General features: G+C 38.4%; 1 protein-coding gene and 1 long non-coding RNA gene across 16 annotated transcripts in view; one reads left to right on the top strand and one right to left on the bottom strand.

Annotated features, from left to right (window-relative positions):
- The window catches only part of mettl15 (methyltransferase 15, mitochondrial 12S rRNA N4-cytidine), a 308,904-nt gene that overhangs the window by 197,264 nt on the left and 90,993 nt on the right, over positions 1–20,647 (bottom strand). For 14 of the 15 annotated variants that reach the window (XR_012382447.1, XM_073906748.1, XM_073906752.1 and 11 more), the window contains exons 4-5: positions 15,679–15,870; positions 10,518–10,696 (exon numbers count right to left, since the gene is read on the bottom strand). Coding sequence is in view for 14 of the 15 variants with exons in the window: in XM_073906748.1 (XP_073762849.1) it covers positions 10,518–10,696; positions 15,679–15,870 (371 nt within the window). In the remaining variant the exon portion in view is untranslated. The remainder of the gene's footprint in view (positions 1–10,517; positions 10,697–15,678; positions 15,871–20,647) is intronic. The other variant, XM_073906761.1, reaches the window with a different exon arrangement.
- Positions 4,211–19,160, top strand: LOC141375383 (uncharacterized). Its single transcript, XR_012383338.1, has 3 exons — positions 4,211–4,400; positions 6,243–6,355; positions 15,705–19,160. It is a non-coding gene; the product is annotated as an uncharacterized lncRNA (long non-coding RNA).

Here is a 20,647-nt window from a genome sequence, read left to right as displayed (position 1 = left end):
AAATAATAGTCAAAAATATAAATATTCGTTAAAGATAACACAAGTAAACACATCATTCCATTTGGATTAGAAGGTTTTTTATTATTAAAGGAAAACATTAAATTGTGACAAAGATGCAAAAAAAGAAATGAGTAACACTTTTTCACACCACTGAAGATATGAATAAAATTGTGAAGCTTGGTCTATGTTAGAGCTGATGAACTGGAGATTTATGGTCTATTGAATTGAATTCTATAGATACAAATAGATCTAGTGTGACAAAAGAAAGACTTACAGATGTGTTCTTACTATTAGACAAAAAAGCACAAAGCCAAAAATCTCCAACAAGATTTTACCTTCAAGGTAATACTAAAGCTAAAATATTTCACATAAAACCTCATCATAATTCCCTTAACAGGTTATTTCTATTCTACATTCTATATAACAGTGGCTATTATTAAGTGAGTGAAATGTGTTGGCAGTGTTTGACGTGTGTGCGGGGATTAAAGGGTAACACCCAGCTGCTCCTGCTTCTGATAATTGGCAGTATGTCTTTATTTGGATCAAACTGATTACTGCATGACATCCTCCTGTAATGAAGGCACAGATCTCTGCTGAATGAGGATTCAGCTTGAATAGAGGACTCATTCTTTGTCTGACCATGAAGTGAATGACGGATTTTCCTTTTGTGATTCCTCTCTATTAATCACGAGCTCGAGTTGCTTTAAGTAATGAACAAGCCGCAGGACTATCGTTCTGAAATACAAGGCTGTTTTATTACAAACATCGTCTGACTGATTGTACAAAGAATAAAAACAAAGGCAAACACTTGAAAGATGGTATTTAGAGAATGGGTACGAGGTGCAGAGAAATAACTGGAACTTTCCTGTTCTGAATGCTAAATGTTGCATGATGAAGACACAATTTATTAATTAGTATGTATGCTTGTATGTGTAATTATATATGCATACATAGTTTGTATACATATATGAACATTTAACTAATCTATGAATGCATATACATATACACTACCGCCCACTTTATTAGGCTGTCCAACTGCTCGGTAATGCAAATTTCTAATCAGCCAATCACACAGCAGCAACTCAATGCATTTAGTCATGTAAACATGGTCAAGACGATCTGCTGCAGTGCAAACTGAGCATCAGAATGGGGAAGAAAGGGGATTTAAGTGAACTTGAATGTGGAATGGTTGTTGTTGCAAGATCGGCTGGTGTGAGTATTTCAGAAACTGCTGATCTACTGGGATTTTCACGCACAACCATCCCTAGGGTTTACAGAGAATGGTATGAAAAAGAGAAAATATCCAGTGGGTTCTGTGGGTGCAAATGTCTTGTTGATGCCAGAGGTCAGAGGAGAATGGCTAGACTGGTTCGAGCTGACAGAAAGGCAAAAGTAACTCAAATAACCACTCATTAAAACCGATGGCAGATTTAGGCATGGGCATATGTGCGATCAACCAGGGTGAAATCTTGCAAGAGGAGACCCCGCATGGAAACCCCGCATCGCCACACCTGCGACACTGCCCTCGCTCTTCACACTTTTATTCACCACACCACATCCACCCCACTACCCATGCTCAAAACCCACCTCCCTTCCACTCTTCACTTTCATCCACAAAATGGTGGCATGAATATCATGAGGGCGGCACGATCGTGATTTGCCAATAGCACCAGTTCAGCTTGCGACGGTATTTGTTACAACCAAGGAATGCAGAGAGCATCTTTGATCGCACAACACGCCCAACCTTGAGACGGATGAGCTACAGTAGCAGAAGACCACACCTGGTGCCACTCCTGTCAGCTAAGAACAGGAAAGCAAGGCTACAATTTGCACAGGCTCACCAAAATTGGAACAGAAGATTGGAAAATCCTTGCCTGGTCTGAGGAGTCTTGATTTCTGCTGCAACAATTGGATGGTAGGGTCAGAATTTGGTGTCAATAACATGAAAGCATGGATCCATCCTTCTTTGTATCAATGGTTTAAGCTAGTGGTGTAATGGTGTGGGGGATATTTACTAGGCACACTTTGGGCCCATTAGTACGAATTGAGCATCATGTCAATGCCACAGCCTACCTAAGTACTGTTGCTGACCATGTCCATCCCTTCATGCATGTCCATCCCTTTTTAGTTTGAAGGCATAGTGCTAAGGCTAAGGGCTAGATAGCCCTTGAAATGGAGATTTTTCAGGACCACAATCAAAACCAAGGGTACAAAAATTTCCCAGAATACACCATCTACAATGCCAAAATGGCTGTACACAGAAGTCAGGAAATGCACAAATTAATATTTTTGTCATTATTATGAATTTTTACAACAAACAAGCATATGTTTAAATACATTCATAATGGTGTTCATGTTTTACCATAAAAAAATTATTTAAAAACCCACAAAATGTTGCTATCTATAATCCATAATAATAACTTTTCTATAGTAATCCCCCAACAAACTTTCAAATGTTCACACTTAGCTGATGATTGATAATAAAGCTTGTTTGGCATGCTGTCCTGGGAAAGAGCTCTGAGCTCATAAGATCTTCGAGCCCTGGGCTCCCTCCCATTTCAGGGCGAGAGGGGAGTTTGAGCTCAGGTAGATCTTGATGACTCCCCCCTTTTCTTATTTGTAGCTAAGTGTCAGATGTGGATGGCTGAGAAGAGGTGTACTCAGAGCTTGGCTTTAAATATTTTAGATTAATTGTTTAGGGTGCTTGTTTTTTAACTGTGGGAGTAAACCATGGAGGACCCATGTGTGCACGGAGAGAACCAGCAAAACTCCGCACAGAAATGATGCCTGGTTTGGAAGGGAATTAAACCAGAGCCATTTTTGCTGTGAGGCAACAGTGCTAAACACTGGCCACCATGTTGCCTGTTTGAAAGGAGGGAAAGTAGGGTTGGGTGGGGGGTGGGTGGGTTTTCTTCAAGACGAAGATATTGAGGTAGAAAAACTCAAAATTTGTTCATAAATAAACTTCACTTCCCATCTGACACTTGATGACACTCAAATACCCTGTCAGAAAAGTCTAGTCCATGGGAATTACCTGTTTACAGTGTCTGCTATAAAGTTAATGTTGTTTTCGTGTAAATACACAGTAAAGTTATGAGCTTGTCACATCATATCGTTACAATAACATGATAACGTTGCTTTTTGTGATTTTCTGAAGATAAATACCAAAAATAATGCAACTGGAATAACTACAGCAGTCACTGTCGTCGATCTCATATGAAGTAAGAGATTGCGATGAGTTATGATGACATGTGCAGTTGTTGTAGTGCCATCTCGTTTCTTAAGGGTAAAAATTCCCCTTCAGACTGTTTTAAGGGCCAAAGGAAAGGGGTAAGGGAGGGGGTAGCAGTAAAAAAAAAATAGATTCAGGATTGGGCCTTAATATTGTTCATACAAGATTATGGAGTTATTTATTGATAAATTTAATGACCATTTCACTCATTTTTAGCACTCTCTAGAAGCGCGAGTAAACTGCTCTGCTGTGTCGACATAAACCTGTTAAAATGCACAGATCCATATGTCCTCAAACTCCTAAAGAAACATTCATTAATACGTGTCTCACTTTTGACTCCTCCACCTCTCGGCGGCTGAGAAAGGAACAGAGAAACAGTGAGGGTCAGGCCACACTTAACATTTAAATGTTAGGTTGTAAACCCGAGCGCTTGATTGATTCTGCATGAAAATGGCGTGAAACAGAGTTGTGACTCAGTAAATGGTTTATTCCTCATTTATTTCTCATTTATCACTGCAAACCGAAACGGCTAAAGGCTGAATATGTTCGGTGAAAATACTCGATCCTGCATATGCCACGACAACACGCTGATGACTCATTTCCAGCAAATATATTACATATTTCTCCTTGTTCACCTCTGGGACGGAAAAGAGCAATAAGTGAAAGAGAGAAAGAGACAGAACTGAAATTAAAGCCTTCCATCTTCTTGTTTACCCTGAAGAGTTAACTAAAATTTGCACAACATTTCCCAATCTATGCTGATAACGTTGGGTGTTTTCTAGTAAGAACAGAGATGAGGGGTCCTATATTATCCTGTAGTGCCAATTTACTCTGTTTTCTTTGAAAGCTCGGGAAGGGCCTTTCCAAGTGCCTCATTTCAGGGTGAGGCTGGCACTCACTGTTATGCTCAAGACTTTCAGATGTAATGCTTCATTATTACCCAGTAAATCCTCCTCGATATAAGCAGCAGGCTAAATAGGGACGCAGCTTGTGAATGCTATTTAAGGCTGAAATGCCCGCGCTGCTATTGACTGGAACTCTCTATTGAGGCAGCAGCTTGATTGTGTTGACTGTCCATACAAACGACTTTTACTGAAAAATTAGCCAGAAGAACAGTTGTCGGTTATGGATCTAAAGGCGCTGGGGTACTGACAGTGAAGGTTCAAATGTAAGTCACTTTGGTGTAAACTGAGGTATGGTAAAGCTTGGAACAGTTGTACCTAATTTATATTGTTTTTTGTGTGAGTTAAACTTATTGTGTGCTTCACAAAAGCAACTTAATGGTGTAAAGACTCAGAAGCTGGAAGTTAATTTCATAAACAATCACAATTAAATCTGACATAATTTTTTTATGTGAAAAACTGAAACATCATTTCGGTCACACTTTGGGCTCCATTTTAACAGGCTAAGTGCGTCCACTATTGCCATTTTAAAGATGGGAAAAACAGTCTGTGCACCCGGCGCATAAACTAGAAGGGGTGTCCATTTTCTCTTAATAAGTAATGGGTGTATTTTGGGCATAATGTGCAATAATAGATTCGCTATTTACATGACAGATTTTGTAAGCGAAAAACGAATTTTCCGGTGCATGAAGATAAAATGCCAAGCGAACTATTCTACTGAATGATCCAGATCCCCTCAAAGCCCTCTGAGGAGAAGAAAGTGTGGGAGAAGGTAACCGTTATTATATTTCTATTAATTATGTAGATAATAATAATGTTTTTTCTCGTGCTAAATTGCTAAAAAAGAAAAAGAACTAATTGTTTAACAATTTAAAACAAACAATCTGACTGAAAAGCTTTAAAAAATGTAATTATACCATTGTGTTTGAATGGAAGAACAAGATGTAAGACTTCTCATGGTCGATTTTACTGTAACAGGCTGTTTATCGTCAGGTTTAAATTCAATTTGAACCTTAGATTCTACACTGATGAGCCAAAATATGTCCAGACATTGGATAAGCAAATATCAATGAACATCTCTTGACAAGGCCAAGCAAACAACCAGTTTTCATAATCAGCATTTTGGAGAAAAAAGAAATGGGCAGAAACTGGATCTGAACAGAGCCTGTCAGAAATAGCAAGGCTTGTCAAAGTTCATAAGAGGTGAGAATTTACCAACAGTGAACCACAAACCAGTGAGAGGCTGTTGGAAGCCAAGAGCTCATTGGTACACAAGGGTAAAGGATGCTAGCCTGACTGGTCAGAGCCAACAAAAGGTCAACTGTGGCACCAAAAATTTTATGATGGTTAAATGAGGAATGCGTCCCAGAGCAATCAATCTGAGTGCCTTTGTGACCTTTTACCGTAGTTAGAAAGTGCTACAATGGGCACACAGGCATCAGAACTGGACCTAGGGAAAGTGGAAGGAGGTCACTTTGTTTTGTTTCACTGCACCGGTGTCCACCAGTTACCTGGAAAAGTGAAGACACTAGGATGCAATACAAGACCACAACAACTGCTGGAGGGAGTGTGATGTTCTGACCAATGTTCTGCTAGGAAACGTAGGATCTTTCCATTCACTGTTGCAGAGCAGGTACACCCCTTCATAAGGTATTTGAAGTGGCCTCCTTCAGCAGAGAAACTACACCTGCCACATTAAATGCATTGCTCAGATTTGAGGAACATAATGTAGAGTTCATTGTCTTTGGCCTAGAAATTCTCTACATCACAATACAAATCTGCATATGTGGAATGTGCAGGACCAATAAGTCGGATAGTTACTCCACCTTGCAACCTACATCACTTGAATAATATACATTTATGGTGCCAAGTCAGGGGTAATATAGAGTCCATGCCTTGGAAGCATGTGAAGAAGAAACAGCATATGTAGAATATTGGTCAAAATGTTTTTAGAATGTATCTGTCTATTACCTATTTGCGCCAAACAGTGCAGCCAATTGTGTTATTTGTTTACAGAATTGTATACAATCTATTCTCTTGTATCACGTCGTGGCACACTAGGATTGTATTCTTCCTATTTTCATTTCATCTCACTCTCTCAATTGCAGAAAGATGTTGTTGCATGGAGCTCTGGAGTTGAATAAGACACTAGATCCTAACTGAAAGACAACAATTGGCAGCTCTGAATAAAGACAGTCTGCTAAAAGTGAATAGTGTGATGGTAAGTAACACCAGCCATTATCTCTATTCTGAATACAAAGGAGGTAGCAATTCATGAGTAGATATCGCAGATATCATTCAGACAAACATGAAAATTATTTTTATTCATTCTCATGAGATTCCAACAGGAACAAAAAGAAGGCATATTGTGAGCATTTTTTTGCCAGTATGAAGAAAGTCAATGCTGAAATGTGTGGAAAACACCACACCAAACAAACATATGCCTAATTCCATTCCAAAAAGAACTAAGAATACATATAAAACAGAGTTTAACATGCATATATGCTGTGTGATTTGCTGTGTACAACAGAGACGTGATAATTTGTAATAAGGCAACAGCATGTAAACTGTTGAATTATTGTTTAATAAACATTTATGGTTTACGTCATATCACTTAGCTCTTATGCCGAGTTCAGACTGCATGATTTTCAAAGTAGTCGCATCATAGATGTTTGCACACTGCATGACTATTTGGAGCAGCATTCCATCGCTGCTGTGTTTAAACTGCAAGATGGATAAGAGACAGGGGGTTTCACACTGCATGACTTTGCAAAAGAAAGAATCGCCGACAATCTTGTCTTGGTTCACAAACTACATCTCACAACCAAACACACATGAGAAGTGACATGAAATTAACCCAATGTCATGTAGTATATTTTTAGTTATAAACTGAAAGAGAAAGAAGCCTGAAAGAAGCCTTTAGTGGGGTAGGAAACAGATAAGAGTGCTCCTGCCAAATTTCCACTAGATTTCCTCCATTTTTGGGGTCCAAATAGACTAAAAGGAAGGCCTTAACTCCTCCAACCTCCCGCTGGCCTGCAGATATCCAAACTAGTGGATGCTGCTCTCTCATTTGCCGATGTTATTTTCAATCATAACACATTTCACATGGTATGATTTTGTGGCGGTGCAGTGGGTAGCACGTTCGCCTCACAGCAAGAAGTTGCTGGTTCGAGCCTCGGCTGGATCAGTTGGCATTTCTGTGTGGAGTTTGCATGTTCTCCTTGTGTTTTCTCTGGGTGCTCCGGTTTCCCCCACAAGTCCAAAGACGTGGTATAGGTGAATTGGGTATGCTATAACCCAATATGACCGTAGTGTATGTGTGAATGAGTGTGTGTGGTTGTTTCCAATTGATGAGTTGCGGCTGGAAGGGCATCTGCTGCGTAAAACACATGCTGGATAAGTTGGCAGTTCATTCTGCTGTGACGATCCCAGATTAATAAAGGGGCTTAGCCGAAAAGAAAATAAATGAATGATTAAATGACTGAATCGACGACAGGTCCAGATATTTAGCATGTCATATATCTCATGGGTGTTGACATCTCTCACTGGTAGAGTCTTTGACTGTTCACACTGTGTGATTGTTACGCACATGTTTGAGCACCGATTTAACTGTGATTCAAACATTTGTCTGTAATTTCTAAAAACCTGTCGGCGAGTCAAAATCAGGGTTAAAATCATGCAGTCTGATTTGTCTCAGTGAAAGGTCCATAAAAGATACACTGATAAAACTTTTCTGTTTACACATAGATTAATATTAATTCCTGCCTGTGTTTTCAAAAATCCACAAAATACAGCTATATATACATCTGTCTATCCCTTTTATTGCGTAGAATTATAATTAAGCCTATATTTTATTCACAACACATAAGTGAGGAGCAGTAATGGAGCAGCAGGCTTAGTTGCCTACACACCCTAACATGAACCTCTTCTCGACTTCAGCTGAAATGGTTGAAAACGATCATCTAAGAAGGTATCTGCATTCTATTATTATATGCAACTGAAGTATGATTATTTTGCACTTGTGTAATTCAGAGTACATCAAACCTAATGAGCATCAGAGGCATGAGTGAGAGCAGAGTTCATTACTATTTACAACCCTTTCAATTAGATAAAAACAGAGCTTTTAATTTTTTCTAGGGCCAATTTTTATCAATATAAATGGGCTTGTAAAAATTATTTCTGGAATTTTTTTGCAGCTATGTAAGCCAAAAAACCTTCTATGTAGACACAAGAGAACAAATACACAGAGTGCATTCTATGACAGCTTTAAATAGCATTATAGAGCACAAACAGACTTTAAACTGACTGCCTTAATTCCAAAAGTGTGATGGGGGCCTCAGGAAACATGGAAGGAGAAAGCAAAAGATCAATTTTCATCAACACTCCAACGAGTCTGCTCTTCAACCAGTGATCAATAGTAGGCTGATTAGTGTCTCTTACAGTGATATTAAAGCATGACCAGCAGCTTAAACAACTGTTTAACCATGCTGTCAAAACCTGCGAGCCACTCCAAATAAATCTGAAAGTTTCATGATAGAGTTAGATTGATGACTTAAAGGTGTATGCGAGAGGCCCATGCGAGGAGGACTGCCTGGAGCTACTGAGTGTGCGAATTACAGGCTCTATGCCAGATTTAAGTTGGTGCTCATTATGATTCAAAGTGGTCTGATATGTAGAAAGCTGATCTGAATTTACTAATTATTAAGGAATTATTAAGAAAGCCTGGAATTCCAAGTACATTTTACAAATAACTACAAAGAAATGGAAAGTAACACTGAAAGTGGACCATACAGCCAAAACCTGCAAGCCACTCCAAATGAATCTGAATGTTTCATGATAGAGTTAGATTGATGACTTGAAGGTATATGCCAGAGGCCCATGTGACCGCCTGGGGTTATTGAGGGTGCGAATTACAGGCTTTATGCCAGATTTAGGCTGATGCTCATTATGATTCAAAGTGGTCGGATATGTAGAAAGCTGATCTGCGCATTGGGAACGAGGGACACTTTCCTTTGGGAATCTGGATAATCTTCTGTCACGCCAGCTGGGTTCATACTGATGAGAATATTAGATCGCCATGACCTCGTCTCTTCTCTAATGTGTCTCGCTAAATAGTGCACATTCCCTATTTTAACGTGGGATAAAACCATCAATCGGTAGCAACACTGAATCAGTAATGTAGGAGTTATTAAGAAAGCCTGGAATTCCAACTAAATTATATGAAGAACCACATAGGAACAGCAAGCAACACTGAATTTTACAGGGAAAGTGGACAGGCTGAAATTATTTTTGCAGTATAAAACCCACTGATCCTAAACAAAGCAAATGATTGTACACGATGACATTCACAATACACCGCAACCAAGGTGTAGACAGGTTCACAAACTCATATGCCTCCATAAAGCAAGAGCACAGAGACATTGTGGGGTTTTGCAGGCTCATGTAAGGAAACAAAGAGCTCATAAGAAGGAGAAATCCCATGATGCCCATTGTTATGGTGTCTAAACCCCTCCCATTCGCCCATCATCAGCACCGATAAACACACACATATACAAATGTACACGTATCAAGCCTCTTCTGGCTCCATCAATCGCTTCCCTTGGCAACGGTAATGCCAGCAACCCACCGCCGACCCCCAGGGACCCTCGGGAGTCAGAAGCTTCCAGATTGATTGGAATAAACATTGTTGTTGACTCTCTCTACTCTTCAAAGAAGATCAAACAACTGCCCTTAGTCACACCTGTTCTCCTGGCGTGACGCACGTGCACGCCTCGTGCTAGCATCATCTTCAGAAGCGACTATCTATCTCGTCGTCAGTATCAGGCTATGGAAACAGCGACAGCGAAAATAAAGCAGCCGATAAATATAATATCAAAAAGCATCGAGCTGCCGCAATGTGGTGTGTATGTGAGTGTGTGTGTGTGTGTGTGAGATGCGTGCGTTCGGAGAAGTGTGTTGGTGGGGGTGCAGTGAAGGGCATGAAAAGGGAGGGAGCGAGTGTGAGAAACAAATCAAAGGATACAAGGGTGGGGGGGTTGGGGGTTCTGGGGGAGGAGAGGATGGAAGTGCGAGTCTAAATACGAATTAAGGGGCTAAAAAACGCACAGATCCCCACCTGCAGCACTTTCGCTACTGCTCCCTCTCTCGCTCCGTTTTTTTTATATTAGCAAGAGCCTTGTCGATCACAAGGGATGTGTTGCTGATGGACACTCAGACAGTGAGAAGCAGAGGGGGGGAAGGGGGAAATTTCGGCAGATTAGAAAACGCCATCTTTTCTCCCCTTCCCTTTTTTTCAGGACAAATAGGTCCCATAGGGAGAAATTGCATTAATATCTCTCTCCTCGACTCCCTCTAGAGTAGGGAATTAATGAGGGGGGTACCTGCTACGATGCTGGCCAGTTGCAGGGTCCGGCCGATGGGGTAGACGCTGCGTGCCTGTGCGATGGCCGCCGCAATTTTCCTGGTGTGCCGCTCCTCCCCGTACGCGGCCAGCACGGACGCAAGCGCCTGTTGATCTAAGGCGTTGACCACGTCAGCGGCGCAGGGCATGTCGGGGTACCTACGCACAAAGAGGAGCCCAATTAAGCAGCTTGACGTCACAAGTTCCTGGCTGACAGAAGCTAAGCCTGACAGCTCTAAGACACCAGCGAAAACCCCTCCCACCCTTCCCACTCTGGGAGATGTGGGCTCCAGATCTATAAAAAGAGAGAAACAGAGCGCGTGTGTACATGAGAGAGAACAGGAGGGAGAAACGGTTAGCGACAAATATAAAAATATCAAATCATGAACTGAATAATGCATTCGCTTTTTCTTTCTTTAGGAAAACACGTACGCACGCTGCAGGAAGAACAAAGAAAGCAGGGCAAAACCAGACCAAGTTACACACCTGCATAATGGGGAAATATATTAGCTTAGTAATATGAATAAAAGCTGATGTGTGATGTAGTCGGTTTCAGTCGGCAGATGTTCAGTACACTTGCACATACATTTACTGTGATTCATATACTCCCAGTGCTTCAGATATTTTTCTAAACCTCTCGAGTCAGATGTTCAAGTATCTATATTTGTACCTATGCAATTATTTTCTGAGATTTAGAGTTCTGATGCTTTAAACTCTGACTGGCACTGCTCGTTGCCTCTTTACTGACTATGAGGCAAAGGGAGTGATCAGAACTTTTAGAATTTACTTTAAAAAAAATTCTCATATTTTTCCAAAAAACCGCAAGGAACGGAACTAATTAAACACTTTTTACATGTTTGAACTAGAAAGGCAACATTCAAACATTCATTTTTTAATTTTCCTTAGGCTTAGTTCCTTATTTATCAGGGGTCACCACAGTGAAATGAACCACCTATTTTCAAACAGCTTGAACTAATAATTATTTTTTTAACTAGTTCCACAGACTTTTTTGATGTTCATGCAGTTTCTCTCTTGAAGTATAAATATATTATTCATATATAGTTCATTTTTGGGTTGACATGGTGGCTCAGTGGTTAGCACTGTCACTTCATAGCAAGAAGGTCGCTGGTTCAAGCCCCAGCTGCGTCAGTTGGCGTTTCTGTGTGGAGTTTGCATGTTCTCCCCATGTTCACAGTCCAAAGACATGCGCTATGGGTGAATTAAATAAACTAAATTGGCTGTAGTGTATGTGTGTGGATGTGTGTATGGATGTTTCCCAGTACTGGGTTGCAGATGGAAGGAGATCCAATGTGTAATGCCTTATTTAGACTAACAGCGACTTTGTAGCTGCCTGACGCTCTGGCTGGCGACCTGCTTTAAATGCAGGGGTGTGTAGGTATATACAGCACAAATACAACCGGTCTCTGAGCGAGCTGAGAGAGGATCACGTGAGCTCTACTGGTGTTCCTATTGGCTGTCGCTCAAGAAATTCGCACTTCATTTGCATAAAGTTGAAGGATTCTCAACTTTGTGCCATAGCTCGACACACCCACCTGATCGCCAATGGTCACTGTCGCACGTGTAGACGGTCGCAGGAAGTCTCTGTTGAAATGAATGGTCACTTGTCGCTTTGCCGCTGCGAGTCGCTTGTAGTGTGAATGAGGCCTAAAACATTTGCTGGATAAGTTGGCGGTTCATTCCGCTGTGGCACCTCCTGATGAATATAGGGACTAAGCCGAAGGAAAATGAATGAATGAATGGTTCACTTTTGTACAGTAGTTGGCCCAAACCAGACTCTCGAAGCTTTATTGATATTTATATTGGCTAGATTTGAGTTTATCCTAATCAACATTAACACTTTTCAGTGTTGACTTGATTTCACCCTTTGCATTTTTTTAAATATGTTTTTGCTAATTTAATATAATATATATCAACTTACCCAAGCCAAAGCAACAATATTAGTTAAACTCAGATATTTGTCAACATCTCATTAAAAATATATTGTCTTCGAACACCTCATTAATTTGGGTTTTACAGTGCAAAAATAGTTTTCATTTATTTATTTATTTATTACAGTGTACTTTCACAGACACCGTGCATGTGCAAAAGCAGTCTTTTGTCACTTGGAGTCAGTTATGCAGTTATGAAATGCATACAACATACTGAGAGACATGCAATTTCAGTACCTTCCATTCTATTGAAATCCGTATAGATTGTGATCTCACCTTATTCATAATATGCCCTCTCCTATTTACATTCTCACAAATAAGAGCACAGTATGAGTAATTCAAAATGAGAGACATGCTGTTTAATGCAAAACATGCTCTGTTCTTCTTCAAGGCCAGCTAGTGTCGACTGACAGCATCATGCTGTGGGAAAGTTTAATTCTCCCACTGGTTTTGTGGATCTTGAGGATCAAGTGTATTCAGATACAGTGGGCAGGACCTCGATTGACTAGAGCACTAGATTTTGCCCTTTTTCTTTTTTCTTTCAGTCTCACTATCTCTTTTTTTCAATCATTTCATCTCGCCCCCAGAAAAAAGTTCAGAGTCGGTTATAGTTGGCGGGATTTCCACCTCATTATCACAGTGAAAACTTTGACAAAACTTCCTAATAAGAGAGGAAAGCCTCTCGTTCCTCTTCAAATTATAAGAAAGCATGAGAGGCGTAAAAGTTTTGAGAAATGACAGTGATGGTAAAATTTCAGTCTAGGTCACTGTTTCCCACATACGCTGTTAAAAAAACGCTACTTCAGATGAACAGGTTTACTGGTAAGAGGTTGTTATAATGTATATAGCAATCAGATCAAACTGCTTACGTGGTTTCCCAGTTTAAGTGGTGCAGACACACATTAACGTTTCACAGATTTTAATATAAAAAAAGACTGTTTGCAGTGATACATTAACTATTTTTAAAGTGATAATTCACCTAAAGGTCTGTGATTACTTATTCAGCCATATGCCATTTCAAAACCATATGCTGTTAAATTTATTACGTAAAATACTACACTGAGTCTTTTTGTAGGGCACATTATACGTTATTAGTCCAATAAAAGAACAACAACAAAGCATTGCTATAGTATATTGTTGCCATTGTATTGATTTGTACTTGTACTAATGTTTGTAAACCTTTAGGCTAAATGTGACATTTTACAATGTCATTTTTTTCAATCATTTTTTTCAACATTTGCAGCATTAATCAATGTTGTTTCATTTACTATTAATGAAATCTAAAAGTATATAACAATATAATTGATTGTATACAGTTGTATATTGTATAAGTCACAATATATGTAAATATAACATGCTGTCTAATAATAAAAAAAATGAATTTTATTATTATGAAGGGGAAAATGAATTTTATTTATTCATTCATTCACTCATTTTCTTTTCGACTTAATTCCTTTATTAATCCGGGGTCACCACAGCGGAATGAACCACCAACTTATCCAGCAAATAAAAATTTAAACATTTATTTTATGATTATTATTTTATTTTGTATATCTTGTTATTTTGTATTGTTTCTGTATAGCACCTTTGCTGTGTTGATATGTGCTTCATAAATAAAGTGAACATAAAGTGAACAAATAAAGCAAGGCGAAGTTTATATTTTTGCCACAACCTATTCGATTTTGCAAACCACTATGCATCATTTTATAAACATTTCACATATACATATTATGTATGTAAAGTCATTATATTAACTAGGTATTAAACCTACCCCTGCATCCTTACTTGAAGATGCAGTATGCACGTTTCATTTCCAGTGGTTAAACTAGGTACTGCACGCCTGGTTCAAAACACATGCAAGAGCAGGTTGCCAGATGGACAACACCAACAGGTGTGCCTGGCTATCAAGCCTAAAGGCTGATGTCGTGTTCTAAATAAGAACAACGGCACGCAATAGAAGTTTTTGTCCTAACCAAGACCTGAAATTTATATTTTAGAAACAGCTTCTATTTCTCACAGGTGAACAACAGGAAACTAACAATGGCCTTTACATTTCTGTCCTGTTTCTTCTAGTGCAAACAGTCAAATTGTTTATCACTGCAAATCTCATCAATCAACCTCATGCTCACCTAATGTTTACGTTTGTATTATTTATATTATTTGTTAATTGATAACCACCTCATGTGGAACTCTGAATCTGTGTATTACTACGGAGGCTGCTACTGTCCACCAGTGGTCGCATTTCAGTCACGGACACTTTGAGAGCCTTCCTGACTGAAGGAATGAAATACGCTGTTTTCCACTGAGGCAACCCTAGGTGACAGACGTTCCGGCACGTAATGGACATTTTCAAACCAGAATATCTGACTTTAGCATTGTTATTCAGATATACAATGATGTTCACTTAACATGTTTCTTAAACATTTGCAAACATATTATGGTATTTTATGCTTTAGAGAACTCAAAAACTTGCATAAGGCAATGACATACAGCACCTGTCACCACGTAGATACCTTGTAAAAAACAATAATTTCTGAGTTAAAATACACTGTAAAGTGGTTAAACTAAATTTATTTTGCTAAGTCAATCCACTGAAAAAAGTATTTTTTTTTTATCTTCAATCAATTCTGACCATTTACCTCTACGTTGGGAGTGGCAGTCCTTCTCTGTTGTCAGTTTGACAGTTTTATCCACAATAATCTGAACCACGCACTGCACAATTTGTACATCTTTCAGAAATATCAGTGTATGAACTGAACATGTCAGATACAACAAAACATACAAAATCACTCATGTTCAAGGTATAAAAGCACTGTGGCCTGACCTTTGAATTTTTTTTTCTTGCTTCTCACTCTCTAAATGACTTGTGCTCATTCGTCCACAATCTTAACGCTCAAATTCCATGTGTCCCTCAAAGCGCTGTCTGTGAATCACCGGGCTCCGCAGCGCTTAGTCATCGTTTTATTGTATTAAGCTATAATTAGATTATGCCTTACAGCTGTTCAGAATTAGTTTTAAATAGCTATAATAGAGAAGCATGGAAACTCTGTAGATGTAATCAATAACAGAGTGAGCCAAGATTAATAACTGTGGCCATCAGTGTATATTGAGAGGGAATCTGCCATTACTAATAGCACAAATTATTTTTTTGGAACAAAAGCACAATAGGTGTTTCTACTAATGTGGTCCAACCTGTCTCCATCCATCCTCATGTCTAGCGGTCCGTCTTTGCTGAGGGAGAAGCCCCTTTCTGCTGAATCCATCTGCATGGAGGAGCAACCGGCATCCAGGAGAGCAGCATCCACAGTCCCAGGACCCAAACCCAATGCTGGGAGCAGGTTATTCAGCTCACTGAACCTCCCTAGTACTGGCTTCACTTTGCCCCTTGACAATACAGAAAACAGAAGAGGAAGGAGATAAGAAGTCAGCTTTTCTTTTCATATTTAATATAAATATATATTCAAGTTCAAGTTCATTTATTCATAACGCACATTTAAAAATAGCCGCAAGACTGCATGTAAAATCAAACTACACGTAGAGCTATTATAATAGTTACACCTTACAATGAGGTTGGATTAGTTAATATTAGTTTATGCATTTACTAACATGAACAAACCAAAACAACACATTTATTACACTATTTATTAATCTTTGTTTATGATAGTTAATGAAAACATTAGTTTATTTTAAGTTCATGTTAACTCACAGCACATCAACTAATATTAACAAGCACAAATTAGCATTTTAATAATGCATAATGTAATGTTGAACTTTGATTAATAAATGCTGTCCAGGTATTTTTTATTTTTAGCTGATGTTAGTGAATACATTAACTAACATTAACTAATGAAATAGGGCGACGCAGTGGAGCAGTAGATAGTGCTGTCGCCTCACAGCAAGAAAGTCGCTGTTTCATGCCTCAGCTGGGTCAGTTGGCATTTCTGTGTGGAGTTTACATGTTCGCCCTGCGTTTGCGTAGGTTTAATACGGGTGCTCTGGTTTTCCCCACAGTCCAAAGACATGTGGTACAGGTGAATTGGGTAAGCTAAATTGTCCGTAGTGTATGAGTGTGGATGAGTGTATGTGGATGTTTCCCAGAGATGGGTTGCAGCTGGAAGGGCATCCGCTGCGTAAAAACATGCTGGATAAGTTGGCGGTTCATTCTGCTGTGGCGACCCCAGATTAATAAATGGACTAAGCCGAAAAGAAAATGAAAGATTGAACTAATGAAAGCTAATTGTAAAGTGTGACTATTATAATACAACACATTGAAATTAAACAATAACAGAGTAATAACAGAATGTAAACATTCAGAATAAACAGCACCAGCACAGATGAACAAAACAGAATCATGGCCTATAAAAAAAGAAAGAAAATATTAGTAGGGCAGGTTGAATAGGTGAGTTTTTAAAAGGGATTTAAAAACGGACAAGGATGGGGTCACTTATTATTCTATAAAAATAATTGCCAGAATATAGGCAATGAAAAAAGGCAAAATGACTAAGTAAACATTTATGAACATAGATGGTTTTGATCATCCATTCAAAAAGCATGTTACATTGTTTGCAAAAGCTACAAAATTGTCCATTTGCAGACAAGATACCTTATAAATATACAGCAGTAAACATTTGAAGTAGATTAAAAATTTGTCATCAAAGTTATAAAACTATAAAAATATTGAAAGACAGCCATACTTTTCTTATGACAATTAAAAAAAAAAAAAACATTACTGTGTTTAAAATGTGTTGTTGCGCAAAAAGGCTGCATTTATTTGATTAAAAATAAAATATTTGAACTATTTAAGACAACTGTGATCAGTTTTAATACATTTTAAAATGCAGCTTATTTACATAAATTGCAAAGTTCCATATTGAGCACATTCATATGCATGATTACTCAAACCTCAATGACGCATCATCCTTCAAAAATCATTCTGATGTGTTGATTTGGTGCACAGTAAATATGTTTTGTGAATATCAATGTTGAAAATGTGCAGCTTAAACTTTTTGTGGAAAACCATGATACTTTTTGTTTTCAAGATTCTTTGACCAACAGAGAGTGTAAAGGGTGGTTTGGGGACTACAAAAAAAAATACATCCGAGCTAGTGAGATCACAAATGATTCAGGTTACGCGTATTCATCGCATGCGTACACCCAGCACAGCGAAGGGGCGTTGCCAGAGGTGCTGTACTGTTATAGCACCCATAGCTAAAATTGCGTCCAAACGCTGCTATTTATACAAAGCTTCTTCTGTTTCAGTATTTGGGCTTACAGAGGACATGACACAAAGAGAGAAGTGCTTACATTATGTTCCAGACAACTATAAAAAATATACAGCTAGCATTTGACAAGAGACAGCTTGCAGAATCTCTCCCAGTTTAGTGTTGGATTCGGCTAAAAACTTCCTAAAGAAAGAGCAGCTCCAACCAGAATAGACAAAACTGTGGATTGTGAGCCACAACCTGTAAGTATTTTTGTTTATTAAAATGGGTTTGCATCTATTACATGCATAGAGTTTAACGTTAACAGTATGTTGTAACCACACACAATCATCACCAACACTGCAGTTTCTTTTAATGCGGATGCTTTCCTTGCGTTCTACAACTCAAATGACAAACTTGACATTAACAAAATACATGTTTGATGCATTTCCTGGTGACGTGGAGCCAATCAGCAAATCACAGCACATTATGTTATCTGACCAATCAGAGTCTCTTGAGGGCGGGCCTTTCGGAGGAACTAGGAGATATGACAGTTATTTTGATGTTAGCTGAGTAGCTGTATATAATCAAAGTAAGATATTTGAAAAAATAAAAGGATTTTCTACAAATGAAGCATGAGCACACGTTACTTAGCATCTTATAAACACAACCAAACCTTAAAAATACACTGTGGAGTGTGGACCACCCCTTTAAGGAACAACATTAATTTGAATCAGAAAACCTTATAGAACTTTCAGAATTCTTTTTTTTCATGACCATTTCCATCTTTTTTTGACCCTTAAAAGAAAGTCTTATTTCTTCTTCTGCAGCTTTGAGACTAGCAGACATCTTGACATGTGAAATGAGTAACAGTGCTTATGGGAGGCATTTGCTGTGAGGTCAAGCATAATTTGTTGGTGCTGTATTTTTCAGCAGCATTGTTCGTGAAGCCTGCATTCATTGTGACACAGAAATCTGCCTCACAAACTGTTAAGGTCAGACTAACATGGGGTCTGATCAGAGACCTTGTTAAAAATAAACATCAGCCACTCGTTTCCAGCCCTGGAAGCCAGAGACAACAAAACCTTTGTGAACTTTCTCCTTTTCTGGCTCTTATCATTAGTTACACAGCAGAAAAATAGCTTCTGGTGTTTGGAATAACAACATCTTTCCTGCTTTACAGCTTCACACTGGGACAAGATGGAAATACTAAGTCAACTAAAACCTGTTTTTATCAAATGACACAAAGTCAAAATAATGTAGAAGATAAAAATGGAAATCTAATTAAACGTTGGATTAAACGTTATATTCTCTCTGTTGAAAAAAGTTAGTTAGGTTTGTTGCATGGAAGTATGCATCAGTTACTGTTATTACTATAATACGCACATGTAATTTGTAACAAGAACACTGTAAAACTAAATTTTACCAAATGTTTCCATGGAAACTAACTGAAATAACATGTAAAAATGCCACAATTCTTGAACTACTCATATGCTTTACATGTTTGTTTTTTTATGTTTGTTTATATAACTGCTGCTATTTTCATTTGTAGCCCTTCATTTTTGCATTGATATTTAATATCTCTTGTTTAAATACACTATGAACAGCAGCTACACTAATTATTTCTCTATTTCCACCTGGGGATGCTCATCCCGAGGCCTCTAGAAATTGTGCAGGGCCATTGATGTGATCCATGACCAGTGAAGAGAAGATGCCAACCATCGAGGACCTCAAGGATAACACATACGAAGAGATGATGCCAACCATAGAGAACTTCTAAAGCAGGGGGTCTCAAACTTTTTCATATGAAGGACCAAAAACCAAATATCATTTATAGCCGTGTGCCAAAGATAAATATACCAAACTATTTTACTTTAAAATTACCATGGGTAATTTCATAATTAATTTCATAATATATATATAAAAAAAGTAGAAAACATTACTTTGAATCATATTAACTAACGCAGTATAATTTTTTAAATCATACCTTATTGCAATATAATATAAACAATCACATTTATAACACATTGAAGTTCAATGCTGAATACACTAGTCAAGCAAAAGCTGTTTTTGACCTGATTTACTCAAGTCTCTGCATTGTCCTCTATCCATCGTATGTGCATTTAAAAAAATTTTTTTTTGCATTGCATTTTTTTGTAGTTTAACAAACAAACAAGAATAAGTTTACATTAAATTTCAAATGAGAATCTCTAAACCATTCTCAGACGGCATGATAAGCCAAATCAAAAGCATAGTGCAGGCCCTAGTTTGGGCATCTCTGTTGTAGAGGTATCCAAATCCTGGACCAGGCAGTATTCTGAGCAGATGCTGTGGCCATCATGGAGGAGTGAAGAGCATAAGACTGATTCCTGAAAGACCCGAGTGACAGACATGTCTTTGCATTGATTTAGTGGTCCAGCCTAAACACCCGCCAGTGACCTACATACAACTGCAGCTTCTCCACAGATGTATAGCATTCTCCAGCCTCCAGCACCTAGACTGCAGCTCTGCACAAGAAGTTTGGCCAGAGGAGAAATGGTAGTGAAGTTTTTTTTTCCTTCACTTTCACCAATTGGTGAAGTTTGTCTCTGGTCACGCTTGCTTGGTTTGGGACTTGTGAAGCTGCGCATCAATGCTTTATCCCTTCAGTGTTTGGACTTTCAGCAGTGAAAATTAAATCAAACTGAACTGAACTAAACTAAACTGGACTGACACAGTTTCAATTTCCTAGAACTTCTATGTTAAGCTGCTTTGACACAATCTACATGGTAAAAGCGCTATAGAAATGAACACGACTTGAATTTAATTGATATAAACTATGACTAAACATAAAAAATTATTACGTTGTCAGGCTAAATGAAAATGAAATGCAAAAATGCATTTATAGCAAATTTGAAGGAAAGTAAAATCTAAAATTTACTTTAAATTAGAAATATATCTGGTGATCATACATTACTGAA

The sequence above is a fragment of the Danio rerio genome, chromosome 7 (assembly GCF_049306965.1).
Source record: "Danio rerio strain Tuebingen ecotype United States chromosome 7, GRCz12tu, whole genome shotgun sequence".
Taxonomy (NCBI): domain Eukaryota; kingdom Metazoa; phylum Chordata; class Actinopteri; order Cypriniformes; family Danionidae; genus Danio; species Danio rerio.
This window is presented reverse-complemented; position numbering and strand designations above follow the sequence as displayed.